The 16648-nt window shown below is 39.9% G+C and overlaps 1 protein-coding gene across 2 annotated transcripts in view; it reads left to right on the top strand.

The window, feature by feature from the left end:
- The window catches only part of LEPR (leptin receptor), a 105173-nt gene that overhangs the window by 43455 nt on the left and 45070 nt on the right, over positions 1–16648 (top strand). For both annotated transcript variants that reach the window (XM_079776627.1, XM_079776626.1), the window contains exons 2-4: positions 2109–2168; positions 7144–7473; positions 9436–9559. In XM_079776627.1, coding sequence (XP_079632753.1) covers positions 2129–2168; positions 7144–7473; positions 9436–9559 — 494 coding nt within the window. In that variant the 5' untranslated portion in view covers positions 2109–2128. The remainder of the gene's footprint in view (positions 1–2108; positions 2169–7143; positions 7474–9435; positions 9560–16648) is intronic.

Raw genomic sequence — 16648 nt, 5'->3', positions numbered from 1 at the left:
ATCCGAAAGGTCCTACGAACTAGGTTCAGTGGAGAAAAGCGCAGGCCCCAGCGCGAGGAGGGACCGCGTCTCTGCAAGCTCCTCTCTTGCCGGCACTGCGCGGTCCGGCAGCTCTTCAGGGCTGCCTTTGAGCTCAGATCCCAAATCCAGACTCCAAGGTCTAAAATCCACTACCTCCCGCAGTCCCGTGGACCCTTTTTTTTTTTTTCCACAGACAGATGCTTTGCATGTCCTCAGCGACGCGGCTTGGTGCTGTGTAGTTTCTCCCTGACCTTCTGGGCACAGAGGTTCGGCAGATTCTACTGCCTAGATCTTTGATTTTTCCTTTATCGGGGTGATCTCTGCCCTTCCTGGCTGCAAACTGTATCACCAGCTGCATCTCCTTCACCAATTTGGGATGGATTCCACTCATTTCGGCTGCTCCCTCTATTTGCTCCAGGACAAGGCTCAGGACACATTCGTCTATTCCACCGCCATTTTGTCTCCCTCAAGGATAGTCTCTCTCTCTCTTTCTCTCCCTCTTTCTGTCTGATCTTCACCAGCAGCCAGACTTTTCTTTCTCTCGCTCTCATTTTATTTTAAGTACTCTGAATTTCCAGTTGAGAAATTTAACCATAAGAAAGCTTAAAGCAAATTAATAGGTCATCCTTAGGAAGTGAATTCCAATTAATGGCATTTTGTATATTAGACTTATTTTGGTCACTTTACCATTAGTTTCCCCTTTGCTTGATTTTTCCCCTCATGTTTAAAAATTTCTATCACTTTTTTTTCTGTGTTATTTTTGTTTTTATAAACCTTCTTATATTCCTTTCTGGTACAATTTCTGGTGCATGTAGATATTTCTGTCTTTGAGACTATTAAATGTACCACCTTTCACAATCTATGTCCTTTTCATACCTGTGATTGTTTCTTTGTTATATAAGAGCGAAACCTGACTGCAAGATTTCAAGCCATATGAATAGTTTGTGTTTTTCATGGAACATTAAGTAAAAGAATGGCTGGCTTATGTAAGGAAAAACAACTGATCTACTTTGTCATTTAACTCAGCAGATAATATTCAGTTGAGTTAAAAGTGAGTCAAATTAATTGTTGGACTGAATGATTAGTCACTAGTCAGTTCATTTGAAACACTTAGCCTAGTGATATGTTTATCTATGACACATTCTGATTATGAAACTTGTCCTTGGGTTTATTTTATGAGAAAATTTTGTGTCAAAAACAGGTAGCATTAAAAAAAACCAGGAAGAATTTGCACACATTTCATGGTATTAAATAATGAGGATTTCAAACTGAACCCTTTTTTAGAAATCCTAAATAAAATAAATGTTGTAATGTCAGTGTATAAATAACTCATATTCTTATGAAAAATGAATTGTCTGAAAAACAAATTTACCAGACTACAAAATAGAAGATCTATTTTCTTCCCAAGAGTTATTAAGTTGCAAACTAAACAAACATGTCTTTCTGTTTACTCACCACATGGTACCAATTCTCAGATATGACTCATGAGGCATGTATCTTATTTAATATTTTATAATGTTATTTGTGGTAAAGATGTAATTTCTGTTTTCAAATAAAATCACCCAGAATTATGGGAAGCTCAGAGAGTGACTGGAGAGATCATCTGTCTGATTTGTAGATGAGGAACCTGAGGTCTAGAGTGTTGAAGTCCCAAGTCCTATAGCTGATTTGTAAAAGAGCCTAGATTGACACCTAAGACTCCTGACACCTAACCCAGGGCTTTTCACCTCTGATTAACTTGCGTGTGGTGAACTGAATCCCAATTTGAGATTTAAAAAAAATTGGGCCCTGGCTGGTTTGGTTCAGTGGCTAGAACATTAGCCCACAGATGGAAGGGTTCCAGATTCAATTCTGATCAAGGGCACATACCTCAGTTGCAGGCTCCATTCCCCACCCTGGTCAGAGCAGTGAGGGGGGCAACCAATTGATTATGTCATATATGAATACGTGGCATACTTTAACTATGTAAGATAGCATGTGCACAGGAATAAATCTATAATACAGTTGTCCTTTAATATGAAACACTTCCCTGATATTGATTCAGAGTATTATTGATAATTAAAATATAAAGATTTACTATTTTTCAGGTGTTCTTCTCTGAAGTAAGATGGCTTGTCAAAAATTTTGTATGGCTTTCTTACAGTGGGGTAAGTTATTTGTCTTTTCCTACACTTAAAAATCATTTCTGTTTTTCAATTACAGTTGAAATACATTATTATATTAGTTTCAGGTGTATACCCCAGTGATTAGACATTTCCTAACTTACTAAGTGATTATCCTGATAAATCTTTCACCCATCTGACACCATACATAGTTATTAGAATATTAATGACTATACTAGGGGCCCAGTGCACAAATTCGTGCACCTTGAAAGGAACTGTGGGCTGCGAGGCTGCAGTGGGCACAGGGGTGGGTCTTGGCCCATCCTCTGCACCCCCACCTGGCCACTCCCGCCGTGGCCCACAGTCCCTTGTCTGCTGGCAGCCTGGCTCCTGCTGCCACAGCTCCCATGTGCTGACGGTGCCAGTCCCAGCCCTGCTTGCACCTGCTGATGGCGTGGAGCTATTGGCGCCAGCACCAGTAGTGGGTGTGTGTGGCAGCTGCTGCCCCGATCGCCCCTCAGGAGCAGGGAGAGGTAGAGAAGCCTTGAGGGGTGATCGGGGCTGGCAGCCGCTGCTTGCACCCACTGACGGCACCAAGCGATCTGGGCTGGTTCTGGGTGCCAGCAGTGGGTGCAAGCAGCAGCTCTGGTGCCAGCAGTGGTGCGAGTGGGGCCAGCACCGCCAGCAGGTGTGAGCACTGGGCAGGACCTTGGCACACGAGAGCAAAGAATTTTCACTAACCACCAGAGGTTTGTCCTGATGACAGCAACTGGCTCCATGCCTTGATCTGGCAACCTGCTCACTTGTTCCACCATCCCACCACAGCCAACACCCACCATGTTCCACATGCGCCCCCTGGTGGTCAGCGCACGTCATAGCGACTGGTTGATCAGTTGTTTGGTTGTTTAGTTGTTCCGTTGTTTGGTCCGTTTGCATATTAGGGTCATATATTCCCTAGGCTATACTTTATATCCCCACTAGAGGCCCAGTGCACAAATTCGTGCACCAGTGAGGTCACTTGGCCTGGCCTGTAGGATCCAGCCAAAACCAGCTCTCTGACATCCTCTGAGGGGTCCTGGATTGCAAGAGGGCATAAGCCAGGCCGAGGGACCTCACTGGTGCATTATCAAGGCTGGGCAGGGACACGGGAGGTTGGCCAGTCAGGGAGGGACCGTGGGAGGGCTCCAGGACATGCCTGGCCTGTCTTGCTCAATCCCAATGGGCCGGACCCCAGCAGCAAGCTAACCTACCAGTTGGAGCATCTGCCCCCTGGTGGTCAGTGCACCATAGCAGTCGAGCGACCTTAGCATATCATTAGCATAGTATGCTTTGATTGGTTGAACGGACGACTGGATGACCAGACACTTAGCATATTAGGATTTTATTATCTAGGATGACTATTCTGTAACAACCAATTTGTACTATTTTTTTAAAAAATAAATGTTTTTATTGACTTTAGAGAGAGAGGAAGGGAGAGGGAAAGAGAGATAGAAACATCAATGAAAGAGAAACATTGATTGGCTGCCTCCTGCATGCCCCTACTGGGGATTGAGATTACAGCCTGGGCATGTGCTCTGACCAGGAATCAAACCAAAGACCTCTTGGTGTATGGGACAACACTCAGCCAACTGAGCCACACTGGTTGGACCCCATTTGTACTTCTTATTAAATGTCCATATGTAAGATTTTTCTCTTGGAGATACTTGCTAACAGAAGTTTCCTATATTTGCTAACAGAATTTTCTGTTTCCAGGTAGGAATTCTCATTCTCATGCTCACTTAATGAAAGTATAAGTGTGAAAATGAAAACCTTTTATCCTTTTGCAAATAGCGTGAAAATGAACACTATTCCCAAACTCTTGGAAAGAACCTGATTTATATTCTACCAGAAATATAACACACACACACACACAAACTTCATATTTATAGTTGCAAAAATAGAATTGGTGTCTATATACTGCTCTGTGTTTGTTTTTTCAAAATACATTTTTATTGATTTCAGAGAGGAAGAGAGAGAGAAACACCAATGATGAGAGAGAATCATTGATTGGCTGCCTCCTGCATGCCCCCTATTGGGGATCAAGCCCGCAACCCAGGCATATTCCCTGATTAGGAGTTGAACCATGACCTCCTGGTTCATAGGTCAATGCTCAACCACTGAGCCACATTGGTGGGGCTGTTCTGTTTTTTTTGTGTGTGTTTTTTCCTACTTAACAGCTTTTCAATTTACCATGCCTTTTTTTTTGTATTTACTGATGTAATTATTTGTTTAATGATAGCATGACAATGAACTGTTCCTCTTACCCCCCCCGCCCCCCCATAGCTCCCCTCCACCTGATTCCCCACCCCACCCCATACCCTTACCCCCCGCCACTGTCTTCATCCATAGGTGTAAGATTTTTGTCCAATCTCTTCCTGCACCCCTCAGACCCCCTTCCCCCTGAGAATTGTCTGTCGCCTCCCTTTCTATGTCCCTGATTCTATTATATTCACCAGTCCATTCTGTTCTTCATATTTTTTTATTCACTTGATTTTTAGATTCACTTGTTGGTAAGTATGTATTTGATGTCTTTTTGTTGTTCATAATTTTTACCTTTACCTTTTTTTTTCTTCTTCCTCTTCTTAAAGAATACCCTTCAGCATTTCATGTATTCCTGGTTTGGTGGTGATGAACTCCTTTAGCTTTTTCTTGTCTGTGAAGCTCTTCGTCTGACCTTCAATTCTGAATGATAGCTTTATCTTGTGATTTTTAACTGCCCTGAAGCACAGCAGGCTTCTGTTTGAGATTAGTCACACATTGCCGATGACTTTTGAGCATACTATTTTCACTTGCTTCTCACTGCATTCTAGTTTTATTCTGATGTTAAAAACAAAAACAAAACTCATCATCTAATTCAGGTTAATTTCTTAGTTTTTAAAATTAAAGTCAAGTTATCATTTATAAAACTCATCTTATCTGGCAATCATTACCTGTGTGCCAACTATTTGTGAGCATCTACTTGGCCATTCCAATCTAAAGGTGCTCTTATTAGCTTCTCTACTTCTTTGTTGTACATACTATTCTTTCTCATTGTAGCCATCTATATATTTACAGAAAATACTCAGGATAACTCCACTGTTACACATTTCAGAACAAACCATGTCACAAAAGACTATTAAAAAGCAATAACACACGCATTCTTTCTTATATAATTCTCTCATCGTCTCTACCTAATTTTATTAGGTTCCACTCAAATGTTTCACATTAAATTTCCCAAAGGTTTGCAGTGTGATCAGGTTCTGTGAATCAGAAAAGTTCCTGGGATATTGTTACCATGATAACATGCTTTGAGATGCATGCTCTGGACTCCTCGCAGGTTTAGGTTCATTTGGAGGGAAAGAAATACCATTTTCAAAGGAAGCATGCAAACAAAATAGAATTATCTTTTAATTGAACTGATTCAATAGTTGCTATGTCTATGACATTCATTATTACATTTTAAATTTCAAATACTTCTTTGAGGAATTTAGGCTAACTTCAGTTCAGCCAACTGAATCCTCCATGTGCAGCTAGAAAATATAATGCTTTTAATTAATACCATTACATATTCATGGGTTTTGTAATACCAAAGAAATAAGTTATTCTCTTTTCATTGAGATATTATAATTTTGGAAATGTGTTAGAAATATTGAAGTACAAAGGAACACTATTGCAATGAGGATCCACTTTCAGTGATGTTATGGTAGCTAATTATTAACACGGGGCAAAAGAATATTAGTCATGCTAATCATTTTTGCCTTAATTTTTGCATCTGATACATGTTTATATTAATTTATATTTATAGAAAGGTTTAGAGACTAAGCTGTTAACAGTCAGTATTTATGTATTGTTTGGATATTTTTATGTCTTATTTTTATAATTTAAAATAATTGTGAATTGATTTTTAAAATTTTCTATTTTCTTTCATTCTACCCTAATTTTTCAAAATATTTATTCCATACAAATCCATGCAGAATTCTCAGAATTCTCATTCTGAATTAATCTATATATGAAGTAACACAGCTGTTGGATTTAGTTAACTTGTAAAAGAAATAATTATAGAAAGTTGATATTTTATTTTCAAACAATTCATTATTTAAAAACAAGTATCACTTTTGAGGATTATTTTTGGTACAGGATTTTTTATAATTGTGCTTAACTTTGATGTATCTTAAAAGTGATAATTGTCTTTAATCAGCAATGGAAGATTCCTGTAAGAAGTCTTGTTATTGTGCACCGATTCTTGGAGAGTGCATTAAGGGTATGTCTCATATGATGTCATATATATGGAGGATTATGGGCAGGATCAGTTCATCTAAGTATCCTGATGTTGAAGACAAACCCTTTATGAAAGGATTCAGTGAAAGTACTGTTAATATTTTGGTGTCATTCTCTTTAAGAAATATTAAAACAGCCCGGCTGGCGAGGTTCAGTGGTTGAGCATCGACCCATGAACTCAGGGCACATGCCTGAGTTGCGGGCTTTGATCCCCAATAGGGGGCGTGCAGGAGGTAGCCAATCAGTGATTCTCTCTCATATTGATGTTTCTGTCTCTTTTTCTCTCTCTCTTCCTTTCTCTGAAATCAATAAAAACATATTTTTTAAAAAAATATTAAAACAGCACTTCAATATTTATCTATGTAATTGTCCATTCAGATATTTTTTATCTACGCTGGAGTTCATTAGAATATTCTTTAGAAATGGAAATTGAAATATTTAGTTAAACTTTCTTTTCATTAAAATATAAATTATACTAATGAGAAAGTAGAAGCATTAATTTCCAAAAAGGGGTGCTAGAGAGTGAAGTTGTCTCTATAAATAAATGCACCTCTCAAGTATAACACATTATACAATAAATGTACAGAGCCATGTATTAGGCACTGATTGAGCACTTGGAAAGTTAAATAATTATTGTTGAGCACTGCATGGTTTAATCTTAGATACTTCCTATTTATGTCTTAGTCAAAATGATTTTTTATGTGTGTTTTTAATGTCCAAACAGAATTTATTTACGTGATAACGGCATTTAACTTGGCATATCCCAGTACTCCTTGGAGATTTAAGCTGTTTTGCATGCCACCAAACACAACTTATGACTTTCTCTTGCCTGCTGGAATCTCAAAGAACACTTCAAATTTGAATGGATATTATGAGCCACTTTTAGAAGCTAAATTTAATTCAAGTGGTGCCTACTATTCTAACTTAACATCCAAAACAACTTTCCACTGTTGCGTTTGGAGTGAGGAAAATGAAAACTGCTCTGTACAGGCAGACAACATTGAAGGGAAGGCATTCATTTCACCAGTAAATTCTTCAGTTTTTCAACAAATAGGTAAGTATTTTAATGTTCCAAGATTTAGCTGTTATTCAGCTGTATTGAACAAAATGTTTTTGTTCTCTGATAACTACATGGAATTGATGTCTTATGGATGGGATTCTTAACACATATTATAATTTTATATTAGTAACAGAATTAGGATTCATCATGTGACCAAACTAATAAGCCCTCAATTTTTTTTATGTCCCATAAAATAAGATAAAAATGTAATGAAGGAACTTTTTTTAAACTATAAATACATTTCTTGTGGTCTTCTAAATGTGCTTTAAAATAGAAAAGGCACGCCTAATTTATTAAACAGATAAAACATTTAAAATATTCAATTGTTAAATTAGTTACATTTTAAAGCATTTATGAGTAATAATATTTGTTCAAACAAAGAATTGCTCTGTAACCAATAGATCTTTTAAATCAAGGAGTTTTTGTTGTGTGAGGTTAATGCCTACTGAATGTAGCTAGTGTGGTTAATAATGCTGCATCTGGAGATCTAAACAACAAAATTATTTCCAAGCCTTCTGGAAGAGCTAATAGAGCAGAGTCACTTGATGTGGCAATATAAAGAGACCTACAGGATGAAAATAAAGGCACACCTATGTATAGCATTCCTATGTAGGATTAATCAGGATTTCTCAGCTTCTACACTATTGACATTTTAGGCCAGATAATTATTGGTTATGCAGGGCTGTTCTGTGCATTGTAGGATGCTTAGCAGTATCCCTGGCTTCTACCCACTAGATGCCTGTACCACTTCCTCCCCAGTTGTGACAATCACAACATAGCTCCAGGTTTTGCCAGATGCCCCATGGAGGACCAAATGGCCCTGGCGGAGCACCACTGATTCAATGGAAAAAACACTCCAGTTTGTGGAAATCAGTTTAGGAATAAGGATAAAGAATACGTATGCAATAAAACCAGAGTTTTAAAACAAGTTAGTGGTGCCTCCAATTGAATCTATAGTCTTTTAACTTTGTTATAAATTTTTTATTCCACTGCACTGTCATTAAAATGAAGCACTTTAAAAAATTTGTAAAGAAACTTAGCCATTCTAGTGATTATTAAATGCATTAAGAATGAACCTAAGAAATCAGGGTCCTTAGGATGAGCTTTGACGTGATTAAAAAAAAAAGTTAATATTTTCTTCACATAAAAGGAATGGCTACGATGCTGTAGATATAAATTTTATATACTGTATAAATAAAGGCTAATAGCTAGTTACTTCTGAGTGAGTTAAAGTCTTTAAAACTAAAATTATTAATTTAAGTGGTGGTTACTGAGGATTTCCATTGATTATTCTGCCAAGAGGAGTTCAAGAAATCTTTTAGGTTTGGGGAAATATGTTACTGTTGCCCTAAGATAGTTTCAGTTTTGTCTTACTAGTCAGGATTTCCATTTTTTGCTACTCTTGCTTTCTAAATTACAAACCACCTGTAGTTTATCTTACATTACCAGCTGAGTTTTTCAGCGTGCTGTGAAATAAACTTTCATCAGTTATATCTGGAACCTGTAATATTATAATAACAAGAATTTAAGACATGCATCATAGTTCAAATGTGAATCACCTTGCTTTTATTGTTAAAATAGACACAGAAATATTGCTCCACATTTGCTTGTACTTTGATATTTAATGTTCTCTTTTCTCTTGGAAAGTGAGCCTGAACTGAGTTATGTGAGGATTTTGTTTTGAGGATTGTCCTATGTAAGTGATTCAGGATAAAAAGGTCTAAGAAGCAATAATTGAATTTAATTATTTTTTACACAAAAAGGAAACCGAAGGCCAAAGGCACTGAACGACTTTGGCAAACACATACCACTAGGTAGAGCCCGTTTTGTTTTGTTTTCTCTCGGAATGGGCAGTGTGAGTTGTATCAGAACACTGGTAAATTTAATTTAGCTCTTCTCTTTCAGTGAATTGTTCAGAATGTTTTTCAGATTTAAAGTAGTTTATTTTTAATTCAGGTACAAACTGGAACATACAGTGCTGGATGAAAGAGAACTTGGAATTATTCATCTGTTATATAGAGCCATTATTTAAGAATTCTTTCAAGAATTATGACCTTAAGGTCCATCTTTTATATGTTCTGTAAGTACCAACTAAATTAATTTGTACAGTTCTATGACACATTTTTTAAAAAAATGTATAGAAGTGGATTGTGAAACCTCTCCTATCCATACATTTCCTTTGATGTCTATGTAAGTTTCTAGGTAGCAGTTTATATATATATACTAGAGGCCCGGTGCATGAAATTTGTGCACTGGGGTGGGTGTCCCTCAGCCCAGCCTGCACCCTCTTCTATCTGGGAGCCCTCAGGGGATGTCAACTGCCAGCGGAATCAGGCCTAAACCGGCAGTTGGACATCCCTCTCACAATCTGGGACTGCTGGCTCCTAACCACTTGCCTGCCTGGCTGCCTGATTGCCCCTAACCACTCTGCCTGCCAGCCTAATAGCCTAACTGCTCCCCTGCCAATGTGATTGACACCTAACTGCCCTCCCCTGCAGGCCTGGTCCCCCCAACTGCCCTCCCCTGAAGGCCTGGTCACCTCCAACTGCTCTTCCCTGCAGGCCTGGTCCCCCCAACTGCCCTCCCCTGCAGGCCTGGTCCCCCCAACTGCCCTCCCCTGCAGGCCTGGTCCCCCCCAACTGCCCTCCCCTGCTGGCCTGGGTCCCCCCCAACTGCACTCCCCTGCTGGCCTGATTACCCACAACTGCCCTCCCCTGCAGGCCTGATCCCCCACAACTGCCCTCCCCTGCAAGCCATCTTGTGGCAGCCATCTTGTGTCCACATGGGGTAGCCATCTTTGACCACATGGGGTGGCCATCTTGTGTGTTGGAGTGATGGTCAATTTGCATATTACTCTTTTATTAGATAGGACGAGAGGCCCTGTGCATGAAAATTTGTGCTCTCAGGGGTGGGGGGATCCCTCAGCCTGGCCTGTGCCCTCTCACAGTCCAGGAGCCCTCGGGGAATGTCCGACTGTGGCTTAGTCACAGACATCCTAAGTCACAGACATCCTTAGCTCTGCCAAGGAAGCGGGAGACGCTCCCGCCACCACCGCTGCGCTTGCAGCCATCAGCCTGGCTTGTGACTGTGCGGAGCTCCTTCTGTGGGAGCACACTAACCACCAGTAGGCAGCTCCTGCATTGAGCGTCTTCCCCCTGGTGGTCAGTGTGCATCATAGCAACTGGTCGTTCCTGATCGTTCCGCTGTTAGGGTCAATTTGCATATTATCCTTTTATGACATAGGATTTTTTATACAACTTTCTTTTCCATTAGTTTTTCTCTTTTCTCCTCCTCTTTATTCAGGTGGCAAGACATTGCAGATATGAATGGGCATATATTATGAAAAAAGTATGAGCTCAATTTAGGGGTGTTAGATATGTGAGTGGAGGGTGGGAATTTTTTTTCTATTTTATTTTTCACAGGCTAGTGGTTGGGGCAAAAGTGCCCAGGGTTTTAGTTTTAGTGGTTGCTGATGTGTACCTGGCCCGCACATGAAGCTGTGGGAGCACAAGAGTGGTGTGGGGGCCTTGGTGAGGATATCTAGGACAGCTGGTGAGAGAAGAGAGGTGGGAAGGCTGCTTAAGGAAGGAGACCAGCTGAGTTGAGTTTTCAGGACTGAAGAAGAGCTAATAAGAAAAAAAAATGTGAGTAGGTACTATTGAGAGGCAGATCAGCATTACCTGGACGCTTCTTAGAAACTGAAATTCCAGTGCCACCCCAGAACTAGTGAGCCAGAAATTCTGAGAGTGGGGCCTATTGGTCTAGGTTTTAACAAGCCCTTAAGTGATTCTGATGAAACTGAAGTTTGAAAATCCCTGGTGTAGAGGTTACTAAGACATATTTTGGAATTGGACCACCTGGCTCTACGACTTACTAAATGTACACTCACAGCACTGGCTATGCTTAACAGCATTCCTCACTCTAGAAATTAACTCACTGGACATATTCACACAAATGCTTCACAATTATTTGTTGAATCAATATTGCTAATGTGCTGTCTAAGAAATTTTTGTTAACTTACCCCCTCAGAAATGTATTGATGAGGCAAAATGATTATTTTTTAAAATTTATTTTTATTGATATCAGAGAGGAAGGGAGAGAGAGACAGAGACAGAAACATCAATGATGAGAGAGAATCATTGATTGGCTGCCTCCTACATGCCCCCTACTGGGGATTGAGCCTGCAACCCGAGCATGTGCGCTGACTGGGAATCGAACCGTGACCTCCTGGCTCAACCACTGAGTCACGAAGGCTGGGCGAGGCGAAAGTTATTGACGAAGAAATAATATTGTCTAAAGGTGGGGCTAGTGAGAGGTCAATTGTGCCAGATATAACAGAACAGTATAATAAGGTCTGAATAATACCTATTGACTTGACAATGTGGAAGTAATGGAAACTTTGGCCAGAGCTGTTTCAAGGAGTGGAAAGGGAGATAGCCAGAACCAAACAAAACTTGGGGGAAGGATCCTGAAGAGCTGACTTCTGAGGAGTTGGTACTGGTTCCTCAGGCACTTGACGGAGGGACCCTGCAGAGCTGCAACTCATACATCTGAGGAGGGGATGCTAGACCGCCTGTATTGATGGGTCTCTGAGGAGGCATGTTATGGCTGGTTCTGAGAATGTGGGGGGAAAAGACCTGGTTACTGAAATCAACTGCAGCTATCCAGGGGAAGAGCCTTTGCTGGGGTCATGAATAGGAAGCAAAACAAGAAGGATCAAGTCCCTTGTTCCTCCATCAGCCTTCTAGTGTCCTAGCACCCATTATAGGTAGAGGTTAACCAGCATTCAGGAGTTGTGCAGGGTTCAGCTGCAGCGTGGGAAAGCAGAGTGTAGAGGGTGGGTTTGAAGATGAGAAACAAAAGCTTCGTCAGCATAGCTCACCCCATTGGCTACATGGCAGCCACACACACCTTTGTACATACACTGGAGCTATGACTTCCCTGTAGCTTCATGCTTTCACTTACTAAGTTGCAACTACATTTTGAACAAAAGGAGACACCAAAACAGGGAGATGCTCTGTGCCAATGGTCGTTGTATCCATTTCTGTGCAACATTTACAATTCTGATATCTGGGCAATATTAATTTCTCTTTACATTCAGACACAGTCTCACCTAAATGAATATTCTGTAAACCAAATACTAACTTGTAAAGTTACCACCACCAAGAATCCTTATGTAAAATGATAGGGGAAGGAGGTGATTCAGAGCAAATTACTTAATATATAAAAATAAAAAATTAGTTAATATATGTATTTTGTATGTATTATATACAAAATACAGTTAATGTAAACCAAAAAGGAAGAAAATATGCTTAATGGACATAATCTTCATTTTTGTGCTGATTATCAGGCTGTGGTTAATACTTATAACTTACATTGAACTATTTCTTAAGGTTGTCCCAAGAGTAGCCCAGGTAGGGTGTCCTTGCTGTCACACCTGACATTGAATGTCTCTGTGCTAATAATTTCCACATCTCAGTGCTGGCCCCTAGATGCTACCACTGATGAGTCTAAAAGCCCCTGCCATCCCTGCTCCTCTGTGCAGTCCTCATCAGGGCCAGTGTCCTGAATGGGGGTGGCTGATGGGTGAGGACGTGCCCTCACTGCCAGTGTTTCGGCCTTACAGAATGGTGGATTTTCCACCCTGATGCTGGACAGCCCAGGCACCGAGATAAATGTCCACAACAGGAATGTCTGGACTATAAATCCAAGAGGCCCAAGAAGCCTAGCTGAGATTGTGAAGGTTGGAAGGTGGAGGAATACAGGTAGTGTCAGGCTAAGGGTGGACATTTAAAGCATGGAAAGAATGAGCTTATTTCTAGTCTATAGAAAGTGACCCAGCAGGGAGAGAATAGTTGAAGATATGATAGAAAGGGACCTATTGGACGTATATGATAGATAGTGAGTAGTTGAATAGGCAGGTTCCAGGAAAAGAGCACAGATAGAGGAATGAAGAACAATCCCTTTGTCTTCTGAGTACTGAGACAATAAAGGAAGCCTATGGGGATGAAGATATAGCTGAAGTTTGGGGAAGAACATTTCCTGCTTTACTGGGTAAAACAGATTTTAGCACAGAGAAAAGAATTCATTTGCAATGTAGTACATACCTACAGTGACCTAAATACTTTGGATCATGATCAAAAACTCACTTTTTATTTTAAGTACACAAAGTACACAAGTGTAATTGCAAAATTACAATTTACAAGCACTTGGTTCTACATTTCAAAAATGCCACCACCAAGTTATTGACACATTTATGTACAAAACAGATTAATACTTGCTACAAAGCACTCTTTGTGAAAATGCAAACTCTAATAACAGAAGAAAAAAAGGCAAAAGCATCAACATCATTACATAAGTTTAAAAGATAGTTTTTAAACCTGGGTTGCAGGTTTGATCCGAGGTCCTGGTCGGGGTGTGTGTGTGAGGCAACTATTTGATGTAGTTTCTCTCACATTGATGCCACCACCCACTCTCTCACTCTCTCACTCTCTCAAAAAAAAAAAAAAATCAATGGGAAAAATGTCTTTGGGTGACATTTTTCAAACAATACAACAATAAAAACAACAATAAAAAATTATGGTAAATTAACTAGATTTTTAAAAGCTTGCTCATATGATGAATTTAGCAGATTCTTTTTACCTGCTTTTATTCTTAACTTGGGTTTCTAAAAATATCAGTACAGGAAAAACCTGTCCTAAGTGCATTCAATTTGAGAAGCGGTCTGTCCTTCATTAATTGTTCTATCCTTTGTATGATTTGGTTAATTTGATGAATATGTATATTTTACCAATTGTCACATACTAGTTCTGCCTTTAATTCTATTTTTTTTGTGCACATCTTTGGGCAATATATCTCTAAGTAATTCAAATAAGACTCTTTAGATCTGGAGGAAGAGATGGCCAGAATAACACATGAGAACTCCATGGAAGAGAAATTCCATAGTGGTGGTTACTATAGAAAAGTTTTAAATCAAAATCACCTTCTGTGGACATTAGGAAATTCATAAGAGAAATCTTTCAAATGCTTCCATGTGTAAATAATTATATTTTTAAAAAGAACTAACACCTAATATTTATGAGTTTGAAAGCCCTATAAATGTGTCCCTTAAGGGAAAGCATTGTTTGAGCTCAGATATTAATGTTTGTCAGAGAATCTGAAGGAGAGATACCAAAGAAATGTGCTGTTTTGGAACTGCTTTAGACCTTTTATCTTAGACCTAGGTTGGAAATCCTCTCCTTCCTTCGTGAGTTGCCTACTGTGTACACCAGGCACTGAGCTGAGTGTGGGGAACAATGTTAACTCTACTCAGCCCTTGCCCTCCTGGAGCTAATAGTAAAGACAAAGGACATAGTTTGAAAATGCTGTCATGTAATAAACACAGGGACACATGGAAACATACTACAAGTATCTGCCAAGATTCTGAGGGGGCAGAGAAGAATGAACCAGAATGAAGAGCATTTGCAAAGGCCTGTAGACATTTGAAGACTTGAAACGTTGCGTGTGGTTGGGTCCGGAAGTTGGGGATGATGACAGATAAATGTGGATGACTAAGCAAGGGTTATCCAGAGAGTTTGGACTTTTGTAACTCCCGTTTAAAACGTGGATTTCCTTGGTCACACATTTTCATCAAGTAGCCACTCCATTTCACTACACCTAGTTTACTTGGTCTCTTCACAATTACTCCTGTCAGCTCTCTTGGTGATTTCAACATCCACATGGGTCATCTTAAATTTCTTGAATGCTTTACTTTCACTGTTACTTTTTTTTTTACCCCATCTAATTTAACCCTTCCTCATGGACATACTCCAGACCTTATCATTAATGATAAGCATGCTATTTCTATAATCTCCATTTCAAGGATCCCACACTTTGACCCTTTCTGCTCCTACCTCTTGTGTTAAGCTTACTCCCCCACCTCAGGAGTAATTCTCCATGTTTAGTGGCTCTGCCTTTTGGGTACCTGAACGTGACACAGGGATGGGGAACTCAATCAGAAATATTGCTGATTCAAGAAGACAGAGATAGAAGTTCAGATAGTATAAAGGGGCTTGAATTCATGGAGCAGAGTACTGAAGCAGGGATGTGCACAGAAACTATTATGGGGGTCCCCTTGACTCTTTGGCTGGATATCAGTCTGCCATGTTGGTAGATAGGAAAGCTTCTTGGGAAAGAACAATTACCAGGAGCTATAAGCTAAATAATCCCTAGAAGTCTCATGGGACCAATAATAATTTAATTTTCCACCAAGCAGATTGGAGAGGCCTTGTTGGATGTCAATGACTTTCAGTAGAAACCCCAAAATAACCTACTTTCAAGTAGGGCCAGATTACTCCTAGAGTCAAGGTTTCTTTATACTATCTTTCCCTAGACTAAAAAGAAGCTTAAAGGCTTAGACTAGTGCTGAAGTAACTTAACTGACTACCAAAACAAAATCGTCCATTCTTTTAGAGTAAGACAATACGACCCAACACTCAAAAGCATAATATTCACAATGTCAGGAATCCAGTAAAAAATACTGAAGGAACAGGAAATAGACTTTTCTGTATATGAAGTAACAGAAAAATATAACCCATAACTAGGAGAAAGATAAAAACCAGTCAATAGAAAAAGACCCAGAAATGACAGAGATGATAGAATTAACAGATAAGGATAGCTATTATTAATATTCTCCATATGCTCGGAACATAAAGGAAAACATGAATATAATCTATATCCTACCTAATAAAAGAGTAATACGCAAATTAACAATCACTCCGCTATACCCACAAGCCACGCCCACCAGCCAATCAGAGCGAGTATGCAAATAAACCCAACCAAGATGGCTACAGCCACAGAGAGCAGGAGGGAGGCTTGGGTTTTCCAGGCAATGGAGGAAGCCAAGCTTTCCACCTGCCCTTGCTGGCCTAAGCCTCCACTCAAGGCTACAAAGTTTCAATTATAGAAGGTAAACAAATCCAAACAGAAATGGCGGCAGCCACAGAGCTGGAAAGAGTGGGAGGCTAGGGTTGCCCCCAGTGACAGAGGAAGCAAGGCTTTCTGCACACCCTGGCCTGCCCAGGCCTCCACTCCAGGCTACAAAGTTTCAATTATAGAAGGTAAATAAACCCCAACAGAAATGGCTGCTGCCATGGAGAAAGCAGAAGGCTTGGCTCCACTCCAGGCTACA

The sequence above is a fragment of the Cnephaeus nilssonii genome, assembly GCF_951640355.1.
Source record: "Cnephaeus nilssonii genome assembly, chromosome: 7".
Taxonomy (NCBI): Eukaryota; Metazoa; Chordata; class Mammalia; order Chiroptera; family Vespertilionidae; genus Cnephaeus; species Cnephaeus nilssonii.
The sequence above is the reverse complement of the archived record's forward strand: the minus strand, read 5'-3'. Positions and strand labels throughout refer to the sequence as shown.